The sequence below is a fragment of the Oculina patagonica genome, chromosome 4, assembly GCF_052425735.1.
Source record: "Oculina patagonica isolate OP01 chromosome 4, crgOcupat, whole genome shotgun sequence".
In the NCBI taxonomy this organism is placed as follows: domain Eukaryota; kingdom Metazoa; phylum Cnidaria; class Anthozoa; order Scleractinia; family Oculinidae; genus Oculina; species Oculina patagonica.
In genome coordinates this window covers 64,106,424-64,126,779 of record NC_135761.1, presented here as the reverse complement: position 1 = coordinate 64,126,779, position 20,356 = coordinate 64,106,424, and the positions used below count along the sequence as shown (strand labels likewise).

General features: G+C 37.1%; 2 protein-coding genes across 3 annotated transcripts; both read right to left on the bottom strand.

The window, feature by feature from the left end:
* Positions 1–974: 974 nt before the first annotated feature.
* LOC144651100 (C-reactive protein 3.3-like) lies at positions 975–7,110 on the bottom strand. 2 transcript variants are annotated; one of them, XM_078510984.1, is made up of 6 exons: positions 6,778–7,110; positions 5,951–6,104; positions 4,005–4,233; positions 3,500–3,627; positions 2,750–3,013; positions 975–1,590 (listed from the first exon to the last, which is right to left on the bottom strand). In XM_078510984.1, the coding sequence occupies exons 2-6, from the start codon at positions 6,033–6,035 to the stop codon at positions 1,337–1,339; spliced, it is 960 nt and encodes a 319-aa protein (XP_078367110.1). In that variant the 5' UTR covers positions 6,036–6,104; positions 6,778–7,110; the 3' UTR covers positions 975–1,336. The 2 variants fall into 2 exon arrangements, with proteins under 2 accessions (XP_078367110.1, XP_078367109.1); XM_078510983.1 differs by having other exon boundaries at positions 6,834–7,109.
* Positions 7,111–11,673: 4,563 nt separating this feature from the next.
* Positions 11,674–18,620, bottom strand: LOC144651093 (methylthioribose-1-phosphate isomerase-like). Its single transcript, XM_078510971.1, has 3 exons — positions 18,425–18,620; positions 15,249–15,909; positions 11,674–13,077 (listed from the first exon to the last, which is right to left on the bottom strand). The coding sequence occupies exons 1-3, from the start codon at positions 18,554–18,556 to the stop codon at positions 12,803–12,805; spliced, it is 1,068 nt and encodes a 355-aa protein (XP_078367097.1). The 5' UTR covers positions 18,557–18,620; the 3' UTR covers positions 11,674–12,802.
* Positions 18,621–20,356: the final 1,736 nt, after the last annotated feature.

The following is a 20,356-nucleotide window of genomic DNA, read 5'->3' as shown; positions in this document are numbered from 1 at the left end:
TTTAATATCGTAGAGGAGATGGAACAAGGAAGTGGCACAGAAAAATATAAGCAATCGTCTAGGAATAATGAAGAGTTTTCCGGGTTCTCCAGTTTTCCTCCCTCCGCAAAAACGAATACTTCCAAATCCAATTCGATCGGGAATACGCGGCCCCACAAGCATTTATCTTTACACTTCAAAAGTAATTTATTTTTTTTATTTTAAGAGTCATGGGTAATGTTTTTCAATTAAAATTGATCATCCCCATTCCCATGTAAATCCTACCGCAATTTGACTCATAACTGGCTAACGCAAAAATAGATTCTGATAGAATAAATATACAAAAGAAAAAACATGGCACCAACGCTGATGACGAAGGTCTAAGTCACCCGAAGTGTTGCATGGAACTGTGATGGAACACAGGCCCTATTTGGTAAGCGCTCTGTCTCGCACCACTCGCGCTTTTCAAAAAAAAGACGAAAAAAGACTGCTAGGCAGGTCAACTATAAAGTTTTTTTTTAACTAAAAAACAAATAGAGTAATACTCCCGGGCTGTAGTTAGCAATACAAGCTGTCTGTGACAGGTGCAAGGAAATATAAGGTAAATAAGTGTGGTTAATATATGCAACAGAAACAATCTTTCGAGTAGTATACAGTAGTACTTAGTAAAATTTGATTTCAGAATAAGCGGATTATTTTACGAGAGTTCTGCAGTAGAGCACAAAACGCGAGACGCACGCGCGGCGAGATTAGCCACACTTTTTGCAGCGTCTCCCTCCGCACGTTTGTACTGCGCGTCCTACCGCGAAACACGTTCTGTAGGCAATCAAACTGTGAAATTTTAAACATGGTAACCTGAATTCGTTCGGAAGAGAGAATTTAATAGCATCGCACTCTGTAACTATTTTTTTAGAATAAAGCTACAATGGGGTGCGATCAGTAATATTTTGCACTTAAAGTGCAGTTACGCGATATACAAAATACCTAAACACAACTCTGGTTAATATTCAGTAGAATAAAATTTTGAGAGACTAGCCTATGATACGGGCCTTAAACTCTGCGATATACACATTTTCTACATCGTGAACATTCTTAAAACATTCAGAATAAAGGAGAAAGGCGTGGTGTTACCTTGAGGTCTTCATTCAGTTCACTGTCACTTCATAATACAGGTAGAGGATGGGTGAAAAAGATTGATCAATTCTAAAACTAATTCATAATTCAAACGGAATAAAATGCATACGCTATGTCCTCTGCATAAGGGGCCCTAAAGTCTGGAACGCTATTGTCCTGTATTGTAGATTGGCCATGTGACGCATCGTGTCGAATGACATCAAAATGTCACGTGTCATCTTAATCAGTACAGCATGGCGTGATACGTGACATCATCATCGCCTGTAAAGATGAGATCACCTGCGAACTGTTTATCCGTCGCATTGTTCAGTTCACAAATGTACTGGTTATCCGACCGTTTTGACAAGTTAAATGATTGACAGTTGCAATTCCGTAGGCAATATGAAGCGCAAGTAAACTCGTCCCGAACTGTATTCTTGGTGATCTCGTGTCCCATTAGTTTAAAGTTCGCCTGCCTTGTAAAACTCGCAGCTGCATCTGGAAGAGAAGAAAGCAGTGTTATGGAATCATCATGTTCCAACAAATTAGATAGGTGTCCTGGGTTCAAATTCTGTACTCTACGTCATTTGTGGGTTGAGTTTGTTGTTGGTTCTAATAATAATAATAATAATAATAATAATAATAATAATAATAATAATAATAATAATAAGGAAATAATAATAATAATAATAATAATAATAATAATAATAATAATAATAATAATAATAATAATAGTAAGACTTTATTTAACGAGGGTAACATAGTTTACTGGTGGCCCAGTATATGGCCCTCCCTAACTACATATTATATAAACCTAACTACATATTATATACTTAAGTGATAAAAATTTAAACTTAATTTAATACAATGAGAACTAAAAAGTGCTGCTAATTTTAAAATGTTCTTGCTTCAAGGGTTTTCTTCTTCTTCTTCTTCTTCTTCTTCTTCTTCTTCTTCTTCTTCTTCTTCTTCTTCCACGTAACTCACCTCCTTCAACACTGAAGATTCTCGTGAGTGTTAAAATAAATAACTACTATACAAAATAAATAGGCACCTGGACCGGATGGTATAACACCTCGAGTTAGCTCTTGGAGCTCTCTTTTCACCGGGTTCTTCATTTTTCCTCCCTCCACAAAAACCATCACTTCCCAATTCCAATTCGATCGGGAATACACGGCCCCACAAGTTTCTTGCTTTAAACCCAACCGTGTCTAAAGCTAATCTAAGCGTGTCTAAATAATTAACTAATCTCAAGCAGTTTACAATTCTTAACCAGGGTGCTAAAATTTGGAATTCTCTCCCAGAATAAATCACTGGTTCGATTAGAAAAAATGTTTGAATTTTTAATGAAATGAGTCTGAATTTGACCTAGCTTCACATTCACAGCGAAATTACTTACATATTGCTAACCGAGGTTGCCTTCCCTTATAAGCCTGGTGGTTTCCTGGAGGTCTCCTCGCCCTAGTGGGGCAATCGATTAAACTGAAAGATGCGACGCATTTTACCTTAATTACTCATGCTGGAAATAAGTGGCACAAAAGGAGTTGAAAGTGAGCGAGAGGGAGCGTTTTTCAAGTAACCTGCTTACTGGAAATAAACAATTTAATTAAATCGAAAACCTAATAAATGACTTAACGAAACACTCCAATATGCTTACATAAAGCATCACACGCCGTCGATGGAGATACGATGCTGACGCCATTTCTAAGCATTGGAGCGATGACGTGTTTACACCAGTACACGACATTCCCTCTGTTTAAGTCACAGCTGCGGTAAACTTTGTGCACATCTTCTTCATTCAAGTATCTGTTCCAGATGTTCAGGTTACTGATGCTTCCGTTCATGCGATCAGTGAACACACCACTCGGCCCAGTCCTTCTCGCACCAATCACTAATGTGCCGCCCCCTTTGAGGCCTTTTTCTATGAGTGACAAAATACATTACAGGTCAAAATAGAGATTTACTAATGGTTATCATCTTAAACAAAATAAGGGACTGCTTTCTTTTTTCAAAATAATGAAAAACATACAGGACCACACTAAAGTCGTGCTCAGCAAATGACTTTTATATGAACAGTCACACACGAGATCTTTATCCAAAAACGTCGAGTTAAAACCACCTTGAAAGTAAAATAAACAGTAGCACATAAACGTACTGGGTTTATTTTATAAACGTACTTTATTTATTTTATCATACACTAGGGTTTCATTCTAAGACATAAAAGTTAAAATCAACTTGTACAACGTAATTAACAGTACCACATGAAAGTACTGCTCCAAAGCTTTCATCTGAATGGCCATACTGGACAAGGATTTCACCCACAGAGGACAATATGAGTTTCACCCACAGAGGACATTATATTTTTCATTATTTGAGAAAAGTGTTAAAAAGTGAATGGGTTTGTTACCTATTCTAAAACTTGGGAGAGGGCCGCTATGAACACCTTCAAAGTAGATGCTTGATTGAGGTACTGTCTGGTCCCACAAGAAGCAAACGTGGTGCCACTTTTCGTCTTTAAGATCGATGGATGGGAACCTGAAATTATAGTAATACTGTTTTAATGTTAAACTGAAAACCGGAAGGAGGTAATGCCAAGGCAAGCTTAAGGCAAAACAAGGCAAGGAAGTAAGTTAAGGAAAGATAGGGTTAGAACCTCTATATCATTCTGCTTGTCTGGGATGTTGCGCGCTTTCTAAGGTATTACTGTCAGTATTACTAATAAATTACTATAATAAATTAACCATAGCAAGGCCAACATTTCTAACCATCCAACGAATCTGTTCCCCACTTTATCCGTCCCCCAGCGGAAATCCTGCTGGCTGGCAAATATTTCGGTATATTTTTTCTCTTGGAAATTATCAATGAATAATTAATACTAAATTTGAGGTAAATGTACCAAAAACTTTACTTACAGATAAGGACCACCGTCCATGTGAATATTTAATGTTATTCCTTGCGTATCCAAGACGAAAGCCTTCTTGTAAACAGAAGTAGAATAAGACAACAAAGTAGCTGTTGGTCCTGAAGTAAATTTAAGCTTGACCCAAAAACAGACCGAGAATGACATCATATCAGGTATGGCACTGTCTTCTGTAACTGCGTAACCATCCGAATTTGGTGGAAAATAAAGATCAAAAGGTTCTGTAAAATCAGTAAAGAAACAATAATGTGAGTTACACTGATAAGCGTAGTAACCTCCGACAGTTTTATAACCAGGATCTGGATTGAGCAACTGGCAACTGACACTGCCATATGTTTAACATGTCAAAACATGCCTCACACACACACACACACTTTCCATTAAACAACTGACAAACAGCTAGTCTTTTATATGACATCTCATAAACAGCCAATACTTTCAATTGACACCTTGCAAACATTCAAACTTGTAAAACAGTCAATTTTCAATTGACATTCGAGAAAGTGTCAACTGACATCTGACAAACTATCAAACTTTTAAATGTCATCTGAGAAACGGTCAAAATTTGTATTAATTGTGTTAAACTGAACATGACGTCAGACAAACTGTCAAACTTTTAACTGACATCTGATAAACTGTCAAACCTTTTACTGGCATCTGACAAACTGCCATGCTTTCAACATCTGACAAACTGTCAAACTTTTAACTGGCATCTGACCAACTGCCATGCTTTCAACATCTGACAAACTGTCAAACGTTTAACTGGCATCTGACCAACTGCCATGCTTTCAACATCTGACAAACTATCAAACTTTTAACTGACATCTGACAAACGGTTAAACCTTTAACTGACATCTGACAAACTGTCAATTTTTTAAATGACATCTGACAAACTATCAAACCTTTAACTGACATCTGACAAACTGTCAAGTTTTTAAACGACATCTGACAAACTTTTAAATGGCATCTGACAAACAGTGAAGTTTTTAACTGACATCTGACAAACTGTCAAACTTTTAACTGACAAACTGTCAAACGTTTTACTGACATCTGACAGACTGACAAGTTTTTAAATGACATCTGACAAAATTTTAAATGGCATCTGACAAAGTGAAGTTTTTAACTGACATCTGACAAACTGTCAAACTTTTAACTGACAAACTTTTAACTGACATCTGACAAACTGTCAAGTTTTTAAATGACATCTGACACAATTTTAAATGGCATCGGACAAACAGTGAAGATTTTAACTGACATCAGACAAACTGTCAAACTTTTAACTGACATCTGACAAACTGTCAAACTTTTAACTGACATCTGACAAACTGTCAAATTTCTAAACGACATCTGACAAAATTTTAAATGGCATCTGACAAACAGTGAAGATTTTAACTGACATCTGATAAACTGTCAAACTTTTAACTGACATCTGACAAACTGTCAATTTTTTAAATGACATCTGACAAACTGTCAAACCTTTAACTGACATCTGACAAACTGTCAAGTTTTTAAATGACATCTGACAAAATTTTAAGTGGCATCTGACAAACAGTGAAGATTTTAACTGACATCAGACAAACTGTCAAACTTTTAACTGACATCTGACAAACTGTCAAACTTTTTACTGACATCTGACAAACTGTCAAACTTTTTACTGACATCTGACAAACTGTCAAAATGTTTACTGACATCAAACAAGCAGTCAAGCTTTTAACTGATTATGGCGCCAGACAAACCTTCAAACTTTTAATTGACATCTGACAAACAGCCTAAAATAAAAGTTCCGTACGTTTTTTAATACTACTTTTGAAAGAATGGTGGTTAAGGAGAATTTTTACTCTCACCACTTATCGGCTTAACAATGTATGGATACTGTGGGGGATGTTACATACTTACAGTCCTGGATATTTATCACTCAGGAAATATTCAGTGTCTTACCTGAGCCGCTGATCATAGATAGCGTTGCCACTGGCTGTATATTCAAGCCAATCGCTAATAGGATCGGATAAAGGACTGCCGCCATTTTGCCTGTTTATCTCGCTTACATAACGTTCAAGCTGATTGATATCCAATGTCGCTGAAATATATATAACTGAAAATAGAAAGAAACTTGGTATTGTGCGAACTTGGACAAAGGCCGAATAAGTGAATCAACGGCATTAACTATAAATAGCGAAATTCTGTACAACTCTAAGCTTTTTCTAAAACGCATATTTTGCGTAGAGGTACATTTGCATATGTTAATAAATTTGTTTTTTGAAAGTTCATATCATTTGAAAGGGACAGTGGGGCAAAAAACAAAATGAGTCCAATGGCTAGTCACAACAGAACAAAAAATAATTAATGGCTTAATACACGTTGCATAAACCTTATTGCTCCTTTTTGGAAGAGCGAGCATTGCTTTGAAATCGACGAGCAAACACTACTTTGTCCTTTTTTCTGTTGCGAAATGACATCTAGAGAAAAAATTCTTTTAAATAAAATATAATGGTTTTTATTATCTAATGATAGAATTGATGAACCCAGATACGAATTGATTTGATATTTTAGTAGCTACAAACGACCTGAAGGCTGTGTAACTCTCTCGATGCACAGCCCTCAAGAAAGGTTTACGCTTTCATTTAACACTGACTTTCCGCGAACACACTAGAAGGATGGATCATTTATTAAATAGGTACAACGAACTCTATTCCCGAAAGAAGCAAAACTGGTTTGTCGTAATTATAACGCAGACGGCTCAAAAGCACAAACAAACAAATATATACCTTGTTTTACCTTCTTCGTAGATATAGATATTTCCGATGAAAAAATTTCGTCCTACCTGTCCAATAAACTTTAAGTCGGGATTAACTTCCCTACACCATCATGAATATTCGGCTTTCTTGTTTCCACACGAGATAACTTGAAAATGGTTTGCTCTGTTGAGTCAAGTACAGTCCCCCTCAAACTCCTAATAATTATTTGAAGTAGGGAAGCATTGTGGCTACTCTGTGGTGAATTAATAAGCATGTCATGTAAATTAAACCACGACGAAAGATGTTCAAACAATATGTCAGTCCTGTTAATAACACAGCGCAAAAAACCAATACGATATGTCTTACAAAGTACATACAGCCGTCCCATTACGGATGATAAAAAGCGTTCGATATGTTGAATAAACTAATTTTTATCATAGTTTTTTTTGTTTGTGGTAATATGCTCGGTAATTTTAATGGTTTGTACTGTTTATTTCGCCACGGTTAAAACCAAACCGTGTGAATCACTGAGAATAGAAGTAAAAAGTACTGGAGCAATCGATGTCAGATTACCTGAACGAAATTTCTAGTTTTATATTCGGCATTGTTTTTCTCTCTATGAGATAAGCAAATATAATTTAAAGTTAGATTATTGAAAGTATATCTGACGCTGTATTTCTGTTAAGCATCGCTTATTTGTTTGATTGTAAAAAGATTTTCTAACTACATGTCTTGTAAAGCATGGAGACGATCGTATATTGCTTATTTCAAATGCCGAAAGAAACTGATAAAAGTCACACATGAATATGCAAAAACATAAGCCGGCCATATACTATTCAAACAAGAAATAATGACATTTTACGACTGATATGGAGAAAAAAATCATATCTGATAGCTATTTTCTTTTATCAATAGAAAAAGGAGGAAAATTTCGAAGTTAAAAATATTATAATGCATTTTTAAATATCAAAGAGTGCAAATCAACTGGCCACATTTTTCTAAGCGGGGCGATTTTTCAGTAAAATCCCTATTACGAACTAAAGATACGTTTTTTTATTACCACCTGTTAAAAACGTGAATGCAATAACAGTATTAGGTAATTAAGTTCAACTTGTCTTTGTTACGGAACTGAATTCTCTTTATTAGTTAACTGGTCGCCATGAAAGTGTGTTACACCTTTGGTTTCTTGTTTCAGAATATCAGATCGCTAGAAACATGGTTTCTGTCTTAGTAATTTCTATAAATACATTTCAGGGTCACTTCGTGAAATATTCCGCTATGCGTACGGATTATTACATATTAAGGTGGCCCGAACCTATTTATTTACGTGATAGCTGCATTTTTGAATCGCGCTCTTTGGCAGGAAAGATTTCACCGATTTCTTCACATTTTTGCGTCCTGAATGAAAAATGTTCGAATTTACGGAACATGGCATTCGTTTTTCAGTCGGAATAAAATCTTTTGAGATTTGAACATATTTTCAAAATCTAGTTTTTACCAAAAATGTCTGGCCATAATCACGTAAATAAAAAGGTAGCTGACTTTGTTTTCGCATTCCTTACGGCCAGTTTGCCACTTAGGGATAGCAAGTCACGGGAAACATTAAAACATCATTTTAATAAGAAAACCATTTTCATATTTGAACACTCGATATGCCCAAGTGGCAAACTGCCCGTAAGGAATTCGAAAACAAAGTCAGCTATCATGAATATATTATTGAGCACAAAGGTTCTCGATGCAGTCGAAAAGCGGATAGTTAGAAGTACTGAACTTGGCAGCTTTATTTCTCCCCAGAATAGGAACCCACTATGATGAAAACTGGTAAGTGATTTTCGTAGATGTTCTTTTTTGCATGTTCTTTTTTTCGAAAATAAAGGAACAAATACATGATAAGGGAGCTGAATATAAATTATCTGATTTTACCTTGCAAGCGTCATAAAATTGTGCTTCTTGTTGCGATGCTTGTGTTTGCTGTAGGTTTCTGATTCCTCACTTTCTTTTTAAAAAGGTTTTGGGGATCATTATCCTTGCAAATGACAGGTAGTCCGGCTGCAATGTCCAGCTATTTGTGCATCAGTTGACATGAATGCATTAGCCAAGCATAATTTGACCAGCATTTTGTGCAGCGAGTTGCATGGTCAGGATTGTCATGAAACTTTCTAATACAAAACATGAGAGCTCTGAGGCTTATTTGCTAAAGTTTAGAAGAAATCTGTCGTCGGGTTTTAAATTGATGGCCGGACATTTTTGGTAAAAACTAGATTTTGAAAATATGTTCAAATCTCAAAAGATTTTATTCCGACTGAAAAACGAATGCCATTTTCCGTAAATTCGAACATTTTTCATTCAGCCGGACGCAAAAATTCGAAGAAATCGGTGAAATCTTTCCTGCCAAAAAGCGCGATTCAAAAATGCAACCATCACGTAAATAAAAAGGTTCGGGCCACCTTAAGTGAGCACATATGATATAACACTTATGAATCGATGTACAAATTTAGTTTGCACATCCAGTTGCTAAAAACACTCGCACATAACTAACATCCGGTTCCTTATTACCAGATATCTTGCAAGACATCACTTTTTTAATTAATTTGTTACGGTTCTGTTGTAGCTCAGTCTTAGTGAAGAACAGGCTTATGCTGGTTGAAAAGAAGTTTTGTAAATTATGCTTAAACGAAAAACCAAAAAACCCAAACAAAATTTCTCCGCTATCCGAGTCTTCTTTGGCACCTTTGTACATGGCACCAGCCACGATTGGAGGACATCAAGGTTGCACATGTCTGTCAAAATGCTACATTTAATTAAAAAGTTTTGTGTGCAATTTTATTACTCTATTGTTTTTGCTTCTATCATTGAAAAGCTAAGTTCAGAATTCAGTGTAACCTATTACATACTTGGTTGGCCAGTATTATATTTTGCGCCTGGAGCTAATTTCTGTTGTTTTTTTTTTCAGCTGAATTTTTATCGAACTGATTTGACGTCTCCGAATGAAATCCGCTTCTAAAGTTAAATTCACTGTTAAAGTGAATCACAGGTGTAAAATTAAGAGAAATTCTCAGGGAAAATGTCACGCTCTGTTTGTTTAATGCTCACGTTCGGTTTCAGTTCATGTCGAAATCTTTCAATAAATAAAAGAATAGAAATGTTCAATTCTACTCAATATTTCCTTTGTCTCCTTTTCCTTCGTCAGATCACAGGGGACGTCAGGTTTGGGCATACAGTACTTGCTCAAGCTGTAGCAAATAATTAAAAATATGCAAGCACGTGCTCTTATAGGAATAGTAAAAGTTGCTAATTTTGCTTTCACTTCACAACCAATCATGCACAAGGGCTATATATGAGGCGTGGGCGCTTTGGTCAGTCAGACCCAAGATACATTTAATTGACACATCAATAGGATTACAGCAAGATGGATAAAAATACATTGATGGCTTACGCGCACCACAGCCGGACACGTAAACTTCAAAAACCGCTAGAGGCAAAAATAGGGACCGGGAGCTCATCCTCGTCCCTAAGCCCTTTTCTTTTCTCTTAGCCGGCAGGGCATTGGCACGAGAAACGAAGGGCTCTGGAGACAATGATTTTTCTGTCCTAGATTCTGGGTCTTCCGGTCTTTTTGTATGCAGTCGTGTTTCTATATGGTGCGAGTAGGTCATGGCGTTTTGACTTCCGTTCAAGATTTCTTTCCAAAAAAGTCAAATTAATTCAAAAATTCTGTCACCAGAGTAAGTCGTTTCTTGTGCCAAGGCCCTGCCGGTTAAAAAACGAAAAGGGCTATGGGGACGAGCATGGCGGGAGCTTAGCTGAGACACCGCCTTGACACCGCCTGCTTTTGTTCACCCCGTTCGAACGCGCTTTCCCAGGTTTCCCTCTAGCTCGACCGCACCCTTTTCCAACAGCTTTACGGCAAAGTAAGTACTGTTTACAGTCTCGTGGATTTTTCTCTTTCAACTGTATTCCACATAACTGATCGTCTCATATGCCATTGAGTTGTTCGTACATGTACTTGCGGGCCGGATTGCTAATCCAAGATGGGCTTGAACTTTGACTTCAGTTTTTAACTTTTAAGTGAGGGTTTTCAGTTTATATTTTCTGAAATAAGGCCTGAAGCAAATTGAAAACAGTCAGTGAAGTCGCAATGGGGATCAGTGAAAACTCTTTTTCTATGTGCAGTTCGTGTTTTGAAATCACACCTGCACAAATTGTCATCTGTAAGATCTGCAAGTATTACCAGTACTTTGTCTGCACGTCCTGTATCATGATCCCTATTAATGACAGGTTTGGTCAGCACCCATCTTGCAATTGCAACTATCGAGAGCTAATTTCATCTGTTTCACAACCACGGTTAGAGGGGATCTTGCTTCTGTGTTCCAGCTCCCCGATTAACTCAATACTGACGGCATGTTATCAGCGAATGTGTTGCCAATGAGTTTAAAACTTTTATTTTGTTCGCAGCAAATTGCATAAATTGAGGCTTCCCTGGGATTTCAGGGAACATGGCCATAAAATAACTGGGAACAAAAAAACAAAAGGAAAATAATGCTGGGGACATGGAACAAAAGCTGTTTCTGATATTTTAGGGAACACAGATCATAAAAATCGACAAAATACTTTTACTTTTAGGGAACAAGGGAACACCGGGGAAAGTTTTGGGTGAACAAGAGCACATAGACCATCCTCCCCCAAAGGATCTGAGGAGAAGCAAAGATCTCTGATGGCAATACTGCCAATGTAATTGACAATGACAATGACAACTAATTGACAATGTCAAGTACATTGTCAATCAGATACCACCAAATTCTTATAAGTAATTACAAGGGATGTTTTGCAATCAGTAAGGAGAAGTTACATTTCCATCTTGGAGACACACTTCACCGTCCCAACCTTTCTGCTGTTATACATTCAAACCAGCTGGCCAACAAAGTACCCATCATACAATTTTATTCCATAATACTTTGGATCACTCTCAAGCTGTAATTGTTAGTACCATGATTTTTTAAATTAAATTCCATCTGTTTGTGTAGTTTATAGTATAGACTAAATTCCTCCACAGATTAACATACACTGTATGCCAACAATAAAAAAATACAATAAAAAGTAACCCTGTCTTTGCTTTTCATATGCCAGGCCATTTTTAACACTTGTTTTAAAAGTGGTTTGATCTTACAAATTGTATCTGGGTCTGTGTACTGTGATGGCCACATCTCAAACAAACAAAACAACACAAATGAATAACATGTCCCCTATTTTCAGAATGCTGTTTCTCACATGAAAATGTGCTACTGTGGGAAAAGAGTGCAGTTAATTTGAGTGAAACTGTTTTTGGAAAAAATAATCTAGAATCACCATTGATCTTATAAACAAGATACATTACTGTCAAACCTAACTAATGTACAATTAATGTGACAGAGGCTGGCACACCAGGAGCAAAGCATCTTTACTGTGTCTACCCTGCCAAGACTGCAAGCAATCTCTATTTTATTAAGGCATTTCTTAACAAGGACATGAGTGGTCACCATAGAGAGCAGAAAAGCCACCAGTGGTGAAAATGCTTGGTACAAAGAAGAGGAAAAACACACACTGAATTCATATTTATACAGTTACACAGCATGAAAATATAACTTTACCGTGGTGTAAAGCTCAAATAAAGCTGGCGTGAATTTGGAATTTATTCAGCTATACGCTGACTTTACATTTTTTAAAGCTGACCTTTATCCCAGCTTTACACTCAAGTATAAAAGGCAGATAAAGAGACTTCCTTACACCAACTTTAAATCACATTCACACACGGTAGTTTAATGTTAGTTTTAACCACCTTAAACAACATTTAATTGATGGTGTTAAGTCCATTATCCAACTTTACACCAGATTTAACCACCTTTAATTTCATGTAAATCTCAATTTTTATGCTGTGTTATGTTCACCGGGGTTGATCAGACAAAAAAAGAGCGACTGCTTGCAGTCTGAAGGTGCATTGTATACAAGCCCCACTCTTGATGCCTTTAGTTGTGTTCCTCAGGTATAACCACTGTTCAACATGTTTATTATGGAGCTACTAAACTTGACTATTTTCTTGTAACCCCATCTTCAGCTCAGAAGGTTTTAACACGCCATATTCTGTGACAATTCCTCCTGTTATTAGTTCTGCTGGCGTGACATCAAAAGCTGGATTCCAGCAAGCAATCCCAGGAGCTGCAATGCGAACCCCAGCTATGCTCGTCAGCTCTTCCTCTGGTCTCTCCTCAATCACAATGTCACTGCCCCTCTCTAGACACAGGTCTACAGCGGTGGAGGGTGCTGCGACATAAAATGGAACCCCATGGTGTTTTGCTGTGAAGTTAGATAAGCAAAGACTTGTTAAAATTTGTCTCGGTCAAATTTAGTATGCGTTAAATTAATACACCTGCCAGTCAGAGGAATACAAAATTAAATATGGTGGCCCTGTTCAACTATTGTATATGACGACATCAAAAGGTTTGGCAACAATAAAGAACGGTTGGGAGAGAGCTGGCATTGCCGTCATAGTGGAGAATGTGACTGATTTCTCTGAAGAGGACCCACTTTCTAACATTTGCAATTCACTTTGTTTTTTGTGGTAATTTTCGTTCAATTTAAAGTGACTTTGTTCTATTGCTGAACATTTATTTCCATCTTAGCTATATATATATATTTTTTTTTAATTTTCGGAAAATTGCTAAATTTAATAGCCGCTAAATCTTGCTCAGAAAAAATTGCTAAAATTAGTAGTCGCTAAAAATAGTAACCTTAAGGTAACTTGTAATGAACACTGAATAATTTTAACAAAAAGTTTATCTTATGCAACCTGATCTAATACAGCCCACTCCAATCTACACGACTGTCAGGTCTGGATCACTGATCCAGGTTTCCTTAATGGCCTTAACTGTATAATGTCTTATGTCATTAAAAATGGCTACCAAATGCTCTTGAAAATTTCTTTTTTTTTCTAACAGCCATGGTGCTGACAATATTTCCTCAAGATATACTTTTGTTTTTGCGTCACTTAGTTGTTGTGATCAAGTTAATCTTGCCCTGGGAGAAGAGCTTTCTTTACTTTTTATTCTCTGGTTCAGAGGAAGGAGACTGAAATTGTACAGTTTCTCAATTAAACATGCACAACCATTTTATTTTGATTTGACACAATCTTGTGTCTTTATTAGCATAATGGCTTATTGAAATGTTAAAATTAAAATAAAAAACTCTGGGAATTTTGGGTCCGGATAATCTGTGAGCCAGCGAGCCATGCGAGCCATTTCGGTTAGCCTAAATAGCACATTGGTTAGCCTTAATAGCACTTTGGTTAGCCTTAATAGCACTCTGGTTAGCCTACAGTTAGCTTAGGTAGCTTGCGGTTAGCCCTTTATTGGGATTAGGGATTTCTGGCTTGCATGGCTCGCATGGCTCACATGATTTGTAAGTCATGCGAGTCATGCGAGCCATTCAGGTTAGCCTTAGTAGCACATTGGTTAGCCGACATAACACTCCGGTTAGCCTAAATAGTACTCTGGTTAGCCTACAGTTAGTTTAGGTAGCTGGCGGTTAGCCTTTTATTGGGATTTGGGATTTCTGGCTCCATGCCTCGCTGGCTCACATATTATCCTATCTCAGAATTTTCATCTAAAACCTAGTCACAGTATTCACCACATTATATTTTGAACTATTACATGTATCTTGCTAGTGCACAGAAAGTACTTGGCAGGTTTCAACTTCCTGCATCTCACATTCAATCAGTCTCCAGTCTTAATGCACTATATAACGTCAAGCTCTCACAATCATGAAGATATTTTTGGTAAAATTCATCTTGTTTTGGTTTTCCTTTCCGGCAAGTGATTGTTACACAAACAATATACTGTCCAATTTGATTTTCATCTACAAATGACCCTGTAGTGTTTACTTCTCTGCCTGTTTTCAAGTTTTCTACTGCAATCTACCATCGCTTGCATCTAAGCATGAACACTTGCCGCCAAAACATGATCTAATTGGGTATCAAACGTGGCATGTTTTGTCATCAAACGTTGAAGTTTAGAAGACCGTAACAGCAACTGAGTACAGGTGCAACACTGACACAACTTTACGCCAGAAGTGAATTAAGTGAACCTGTAAATGCATATCAACACGGATCAGAATCAATTTGTCTGAAGAAGTCTTCATATCTGTCATATCCAATCTTTCCACTATTTCGAAACCAGAATCTGTTGAACTTTTGGCACGAAAGTTGCCATAACGGTCTGCCAAATTTCAACGTTTGATTACAAATTATGCCACGTTTAATACCCATTTAGATCATGTTTCGGGGGTGAGTGTTCACGCTTAGATGCAAGCGACAGTATTGACAAAAGAAACTCTCTCCAATAAAAGCATGTTGACTTCAGGACTTCCAGAACTCATGAAACTAAACACGCATTACCAACTGACATAATGAGTAGAGTAAACAACAAAGTTCTACATATTTAACTAACACACTGTACAATGCACTGACTTACCAGCAATAGCTATCTGGTACGTTCCTATCTTATTTGCCGTATCACCATTGGCAACCACTCTGTCAGCACCCACAACAACTGCGTGTATTCCTTTTGTTTTCATGAGCACTGATACCATGGAGTCTGCCACTAAAGTGGCAGGAATGTTTTCAGTAACTAGCTCATATGCTGTTAGCCTAGATCCTTGGTTGTAAGGCCGAGTTTCAGTACAGAACACATGATCAAGACGCTTTTGTTCTGATAAGCTTCTTATAACTCCTAAAGCAGTTCCATAGCCTGCAGTTGCTAGTGAACCAGTGTTACAATGAGTAAGAACCTTAAGCTTATCAACACCTGCGAGCTGTAACATATGTTCTGCCCCAAATCTCCCGATAGCTTGATTATCACTAATATCTTTTGCCAGCATCCCTTCAATTTCCTTAATAAGTTCCATTTTGACAGTTTCTGTATCCTTTGTTTTTGATATTAAGTCCTTGGTGAATGATATCAGATTCTTTGCAGCTTCCATAATATTCACAGCTGTTGGCCTTGCTGTGGTAAGATACTGAAGCTTCTCTGTTACAAAGTTTTCCAGTTCTTTTGTAGAACTAAATGATTTTGGTAGAATCTCTGTCACCAAACTCAAGGAGCCAACAATGGCAATCGCAGGAGCTCCACGAACCTGAAACAAAAATACTACACATGAAAAACAACATCAAAGAGTGTAAAATATTCTTATACACTGAATATACACCATTCAAACAGCTTTATTTAATTCAACATACATTGAAAAACTGAAACTGGGGCTCACTACAATAAGTACAATCATATATATTAACTTGGGTGAATTGTTGCTTGAATGCCAGGCAAGAAAGCAGATGGTCACATGACCCAGTATGCAAACTTTACCCCAAGGCTTCTCAAGGTACAGAACTGTGATGATTTAACATTAACATTATTTAAGTGTCAGTGGATTTAGACCTTTCCTGCATTACGCTTTCAATTGATACTTGCAAACAATGGTTTCAAGTCAAGGGTAGGGTGGGCGAATTCACACATTAACTGTTTATATAGTTATTGGTCGGAGTGAGTGCGGGAAAGGTCTACTGGGGACACTATAATAAAAAAAAATTATTAAAAACAAGCTATAGTAAAAGTAAATAAAAAAATAAATGAAATGATATACATACAATACAATGTTAAAAGTAGTATTTGAAAAGTGAAAAGTAACTAACTCCCTCAAATGTTTTATTTCTCAAACTCGGGCAGCATTGTACGCTGTACACCACAGACTAATTTTAAAACCTGTACATAGCCTGGTACATGTACAATATAACAGAAACTTGCTTAAATTGAATTTTCACTTTTAATACCTATGTATCCTGGCCAATGCAATGTTAATTTTTTTATCTTCAGAAGAACATTATTTTATCGGAAATGTTTGTCCAGTCAGTAGAAGACTCTCTACTACTATAATATTATTGTGATCTGATCTAGTTCAACTTGATGGACGTGTCAGTCTATTTTTCTGTTAGAGACCACAATACATGTAAACGTCACTACAATTCAGATTAGCCCGCATAGCTCTACTCCTTCAAGCCCAATACTATTCTCACAAGCATGTTTATCGATCAGTAATAAAAATTAAAACTCTGAACTTGCCTGACAGTTATGGCTTTTAAGACGATACATATAACAAATCCATCATATAAAGTTCTAAAGCCTGGTTTTCACTAGCAATGGAAACACAAGCACAAGCACAAGCGCAAAGATAACAGCTCTTGTTTCTCTGTGAACACGGCTTCGACTCAAGCAATAGCACAAGCGCATTGCATTTTGATGCTTGTGCTTGTGCTTGCAGCAAGCACAAGCACAAGAATCAATATTAATTTTGTCATTTTTGTGTGATTGCACTTGTGCTTGCGTCGCTAGCGAAAACCAGGCTTAAAAGGAACTTTGATCTTCCAACTGGATCTTCAAAGCACATACATTGTACACTTTCTAACAAGCTCCTGAGCGGGCTAGTTCTTCCATGTCACATGGGTAAATAAATTACATTTACATTTTTTACTCTATATGTCAAAGCAATATACACCATCAGATCAGGGTGTGTTCAACACAATATCAATAACAAAGTTTTCTTCATCTTTGGAAAGTTCCTTGTAGTTTTGTTCTAAATCTACAGGCAACTGAGTACACGCATTACACGCATTGCCTTTTAACAATTGAGGATTCCTGTTCAAGCTTTTCCTTCGTGGGGTGTATGGTTCAAAAACAGTTTTCCTTGATCTTCTTGTCCTTACAAACTCTTTGTCCTTTTGAACTGAATAAGGAAGTACACACTTTTTATCCATTTCTGGATATGACTCAATCTTGGTATTTTCTACATCTAAAGATATTCTAGAGTTACAAAAATCCGCTTTTACACAGCCTGCTAAATCTGTTCTTTGCTCCTCAGTTGCACTTTTCATTGTCAAAAAATTATGTTTAGTTTTCCTTAGCATGCTGTTGTCTCTTGTTCCTTGGCTTTCCTTGCCTGGAACAGGAACTGCTCTTGTGAATTTTGATTCTGCATATCCAGAAAAAGCTGTTCCTTTTGATCTCTTCTGAACAATGAAACTGGAAATGTCCCCAGAACCGAAGGGATACAAACAACCTTTGTTGACGCAGAGCAAAATAGCCTCCTTGAGGTTAACATGGAATTGAACAAGCTCGCTTGTAATCCCTCGCTTTGCACATGAATCACAAAATGTTTGAGAATTTTTAGCACAGATGTTGTTGGAATCCATATCAATAATATTATTAATAATAATAACTGTGTTACCAAATGAATGTCAATTCTCAAGTGATAAAAAATTCTGATTAGACAGTGTTTCTACAACCAGTTTCGTAAGACCCACGGACACTACGGTGCCGATGTGTAAAGGCAAACGTCTTTGGAACGTACCTAAAAACGTTTCAAAACGTTCCTAAAAGTTCTGCAAACGTCAGCAGACCGGCTCTTGAAGCACACGTGGGAAAAATTAATTTTTCAAGTGCTTCCGCACATTGAGTGCTAACGCTATTTAACCACTATATAAACTTAAATTAACCATTTATTTAAAACTCTTAGAAGTTATCAATTCCATTATGTAAAAATTTTCAGTAGCTTTCGTGAGCTTACAGTAATCGCAATAAGCTTATTTACATTCGCTTACCTTCATTGTTCGTATGGCTTGCCAGCCATCTTCAACACCTTTTATTTCCTCGTAAACTGACTTGTGAGGAAGGAGAAGTTGGTTTAAAATTTCGAGATGTCCACGTCGGTATTTTATCGACAGAAGTGACATTTTCTTTGCAAAAAGTTGAAAAGATTTGCACTAAAATCGACCTTCCAAGCGACACTTATTAGATCGCCTCGTTTTGATAACCGCAATTTGTAAAATTAACCCCTCCCTGGAGAGAAAATTAGCCCTCTCCCTAGTTTCCCACGGCTCGGCTCGTTCGCGGCCTTTTGCTCTAACCCAATCCCCACCGTGGCGCGAATGATGTCAAATGAGGCATACCGTAAAATTCTCAAGGCATTATTCGACCCTCGTTACTTTCAGATTTTACAGCCTAGGCTCTTAACTTTTAAGCGCCCTGCGCCCTTGCCCGGGAAGGAAAGAAAAGCAGGAAAAATAAACTTTAAAGTTGAGTTTACTCAGGTCTTCGTACTCTTTTGGATTTTTTGAGTCTTTTACCCATCCTTATAAAAAATGCTGCAGCTTTTTATGCGTTACCTGGAGCAAGCGAGACTGTACAATTATAACTGAGATAGTTATTTAGGATTTGCCGCAAAGTGGTTAAACAGTCATCACAATTTTACATGTATCTCCCAGGTGTACGACGAATCATGTATACCCGGATGATTAGGTGTGATAAATGATTGTTGCTATTTTCGTATACGCACGTGCACATTTGCAGTAGTTAATCCTGTAATTTATGTAACTAGCGGTCAGTTTTCAGAATGGCAAGCTCTGTTTGTACGACATTGAAGACAGCGTTTTACCGTTATCTTTCGTCACACAGGCAGTTAAACAACAATTCTACAAAAGATGATAGATAAATATAATAATAACTGCCAAGCGAGGTGGGTAGCTCTCACTTGGGTTGGTCGAGAATCATCTCCTACGTAAAGACATGAAAGTCGCTTCTCGAAAAAATTGATTGCATTCGCTTTTTTCACGATACCATAATACATCTTGTTTTATTTAAATAACCCCCCAAAATTTTTGCATAAGCATTGTTTTCAATTTCTCTGGGGACGATTGCACGTCACTGTAAATCCCAAGAGAAATTGAAAACAATGCTTATGCAAAAAATTTGGGAGGTAAACAAGATGTATTATGGGAACGGTGAAAACAGCGAATTGCAATAGCAAGGAATTAAGGCTCTTACTTCGTGTAGAAGACACAGTTCACCTATAACAATAGAGAACAAAAGGACAAAAGAACGAGGAATATAATAAAAACAAAAGGTTTGCGATGCAGTATTCCATTGTGACGTGTTCTGTGCTTCTACACGAAGAAGGAGCCGGAATTAAGACAAGAAAATTAATTTCTTTGAAACGAAATTGGTCTCAGAAACGATCAATTCTACCGAAGTAAAAAGACAAGTGGGGGCTGTCAATAACTGTTCAGAGAAAGAAACTGATCTTCGAATTGTCGAACGTGGGTTTTTCTTATAACGAGACCAAAGTTTGCAACTTCATTTCTCCATCTCTGAATTTAATATTTTGAACGGATACAACTTCCCTGAATAGGTAGACCTACAAGTTTTAATATTTCACCTCTTGGACGAAATTGTATCAGTTTTAATTTAGAATCTTCTCTTAAAATGTTTGCTACTTTATGTTTGTGCTAATTCAGTTGCTTTTGCTATCTATTTACAGACATTTTTCAGAGAATTCCGATAACTCGAACCCTCATTAACTCGAACTCCCGCTAACTTGAACCTTTTTCGATTCCCTGGCCTTCAGGTCATTTTCTTACTAATTTTACCCTCGATAACTCGAACTCCCGGTATCTCGAACCTTCAGTTTCGATTTTCCTTGAAGGTTCGAGTTATCGGGATTCGACTGTACTTAGTTGGGTGATATGTTATTTACT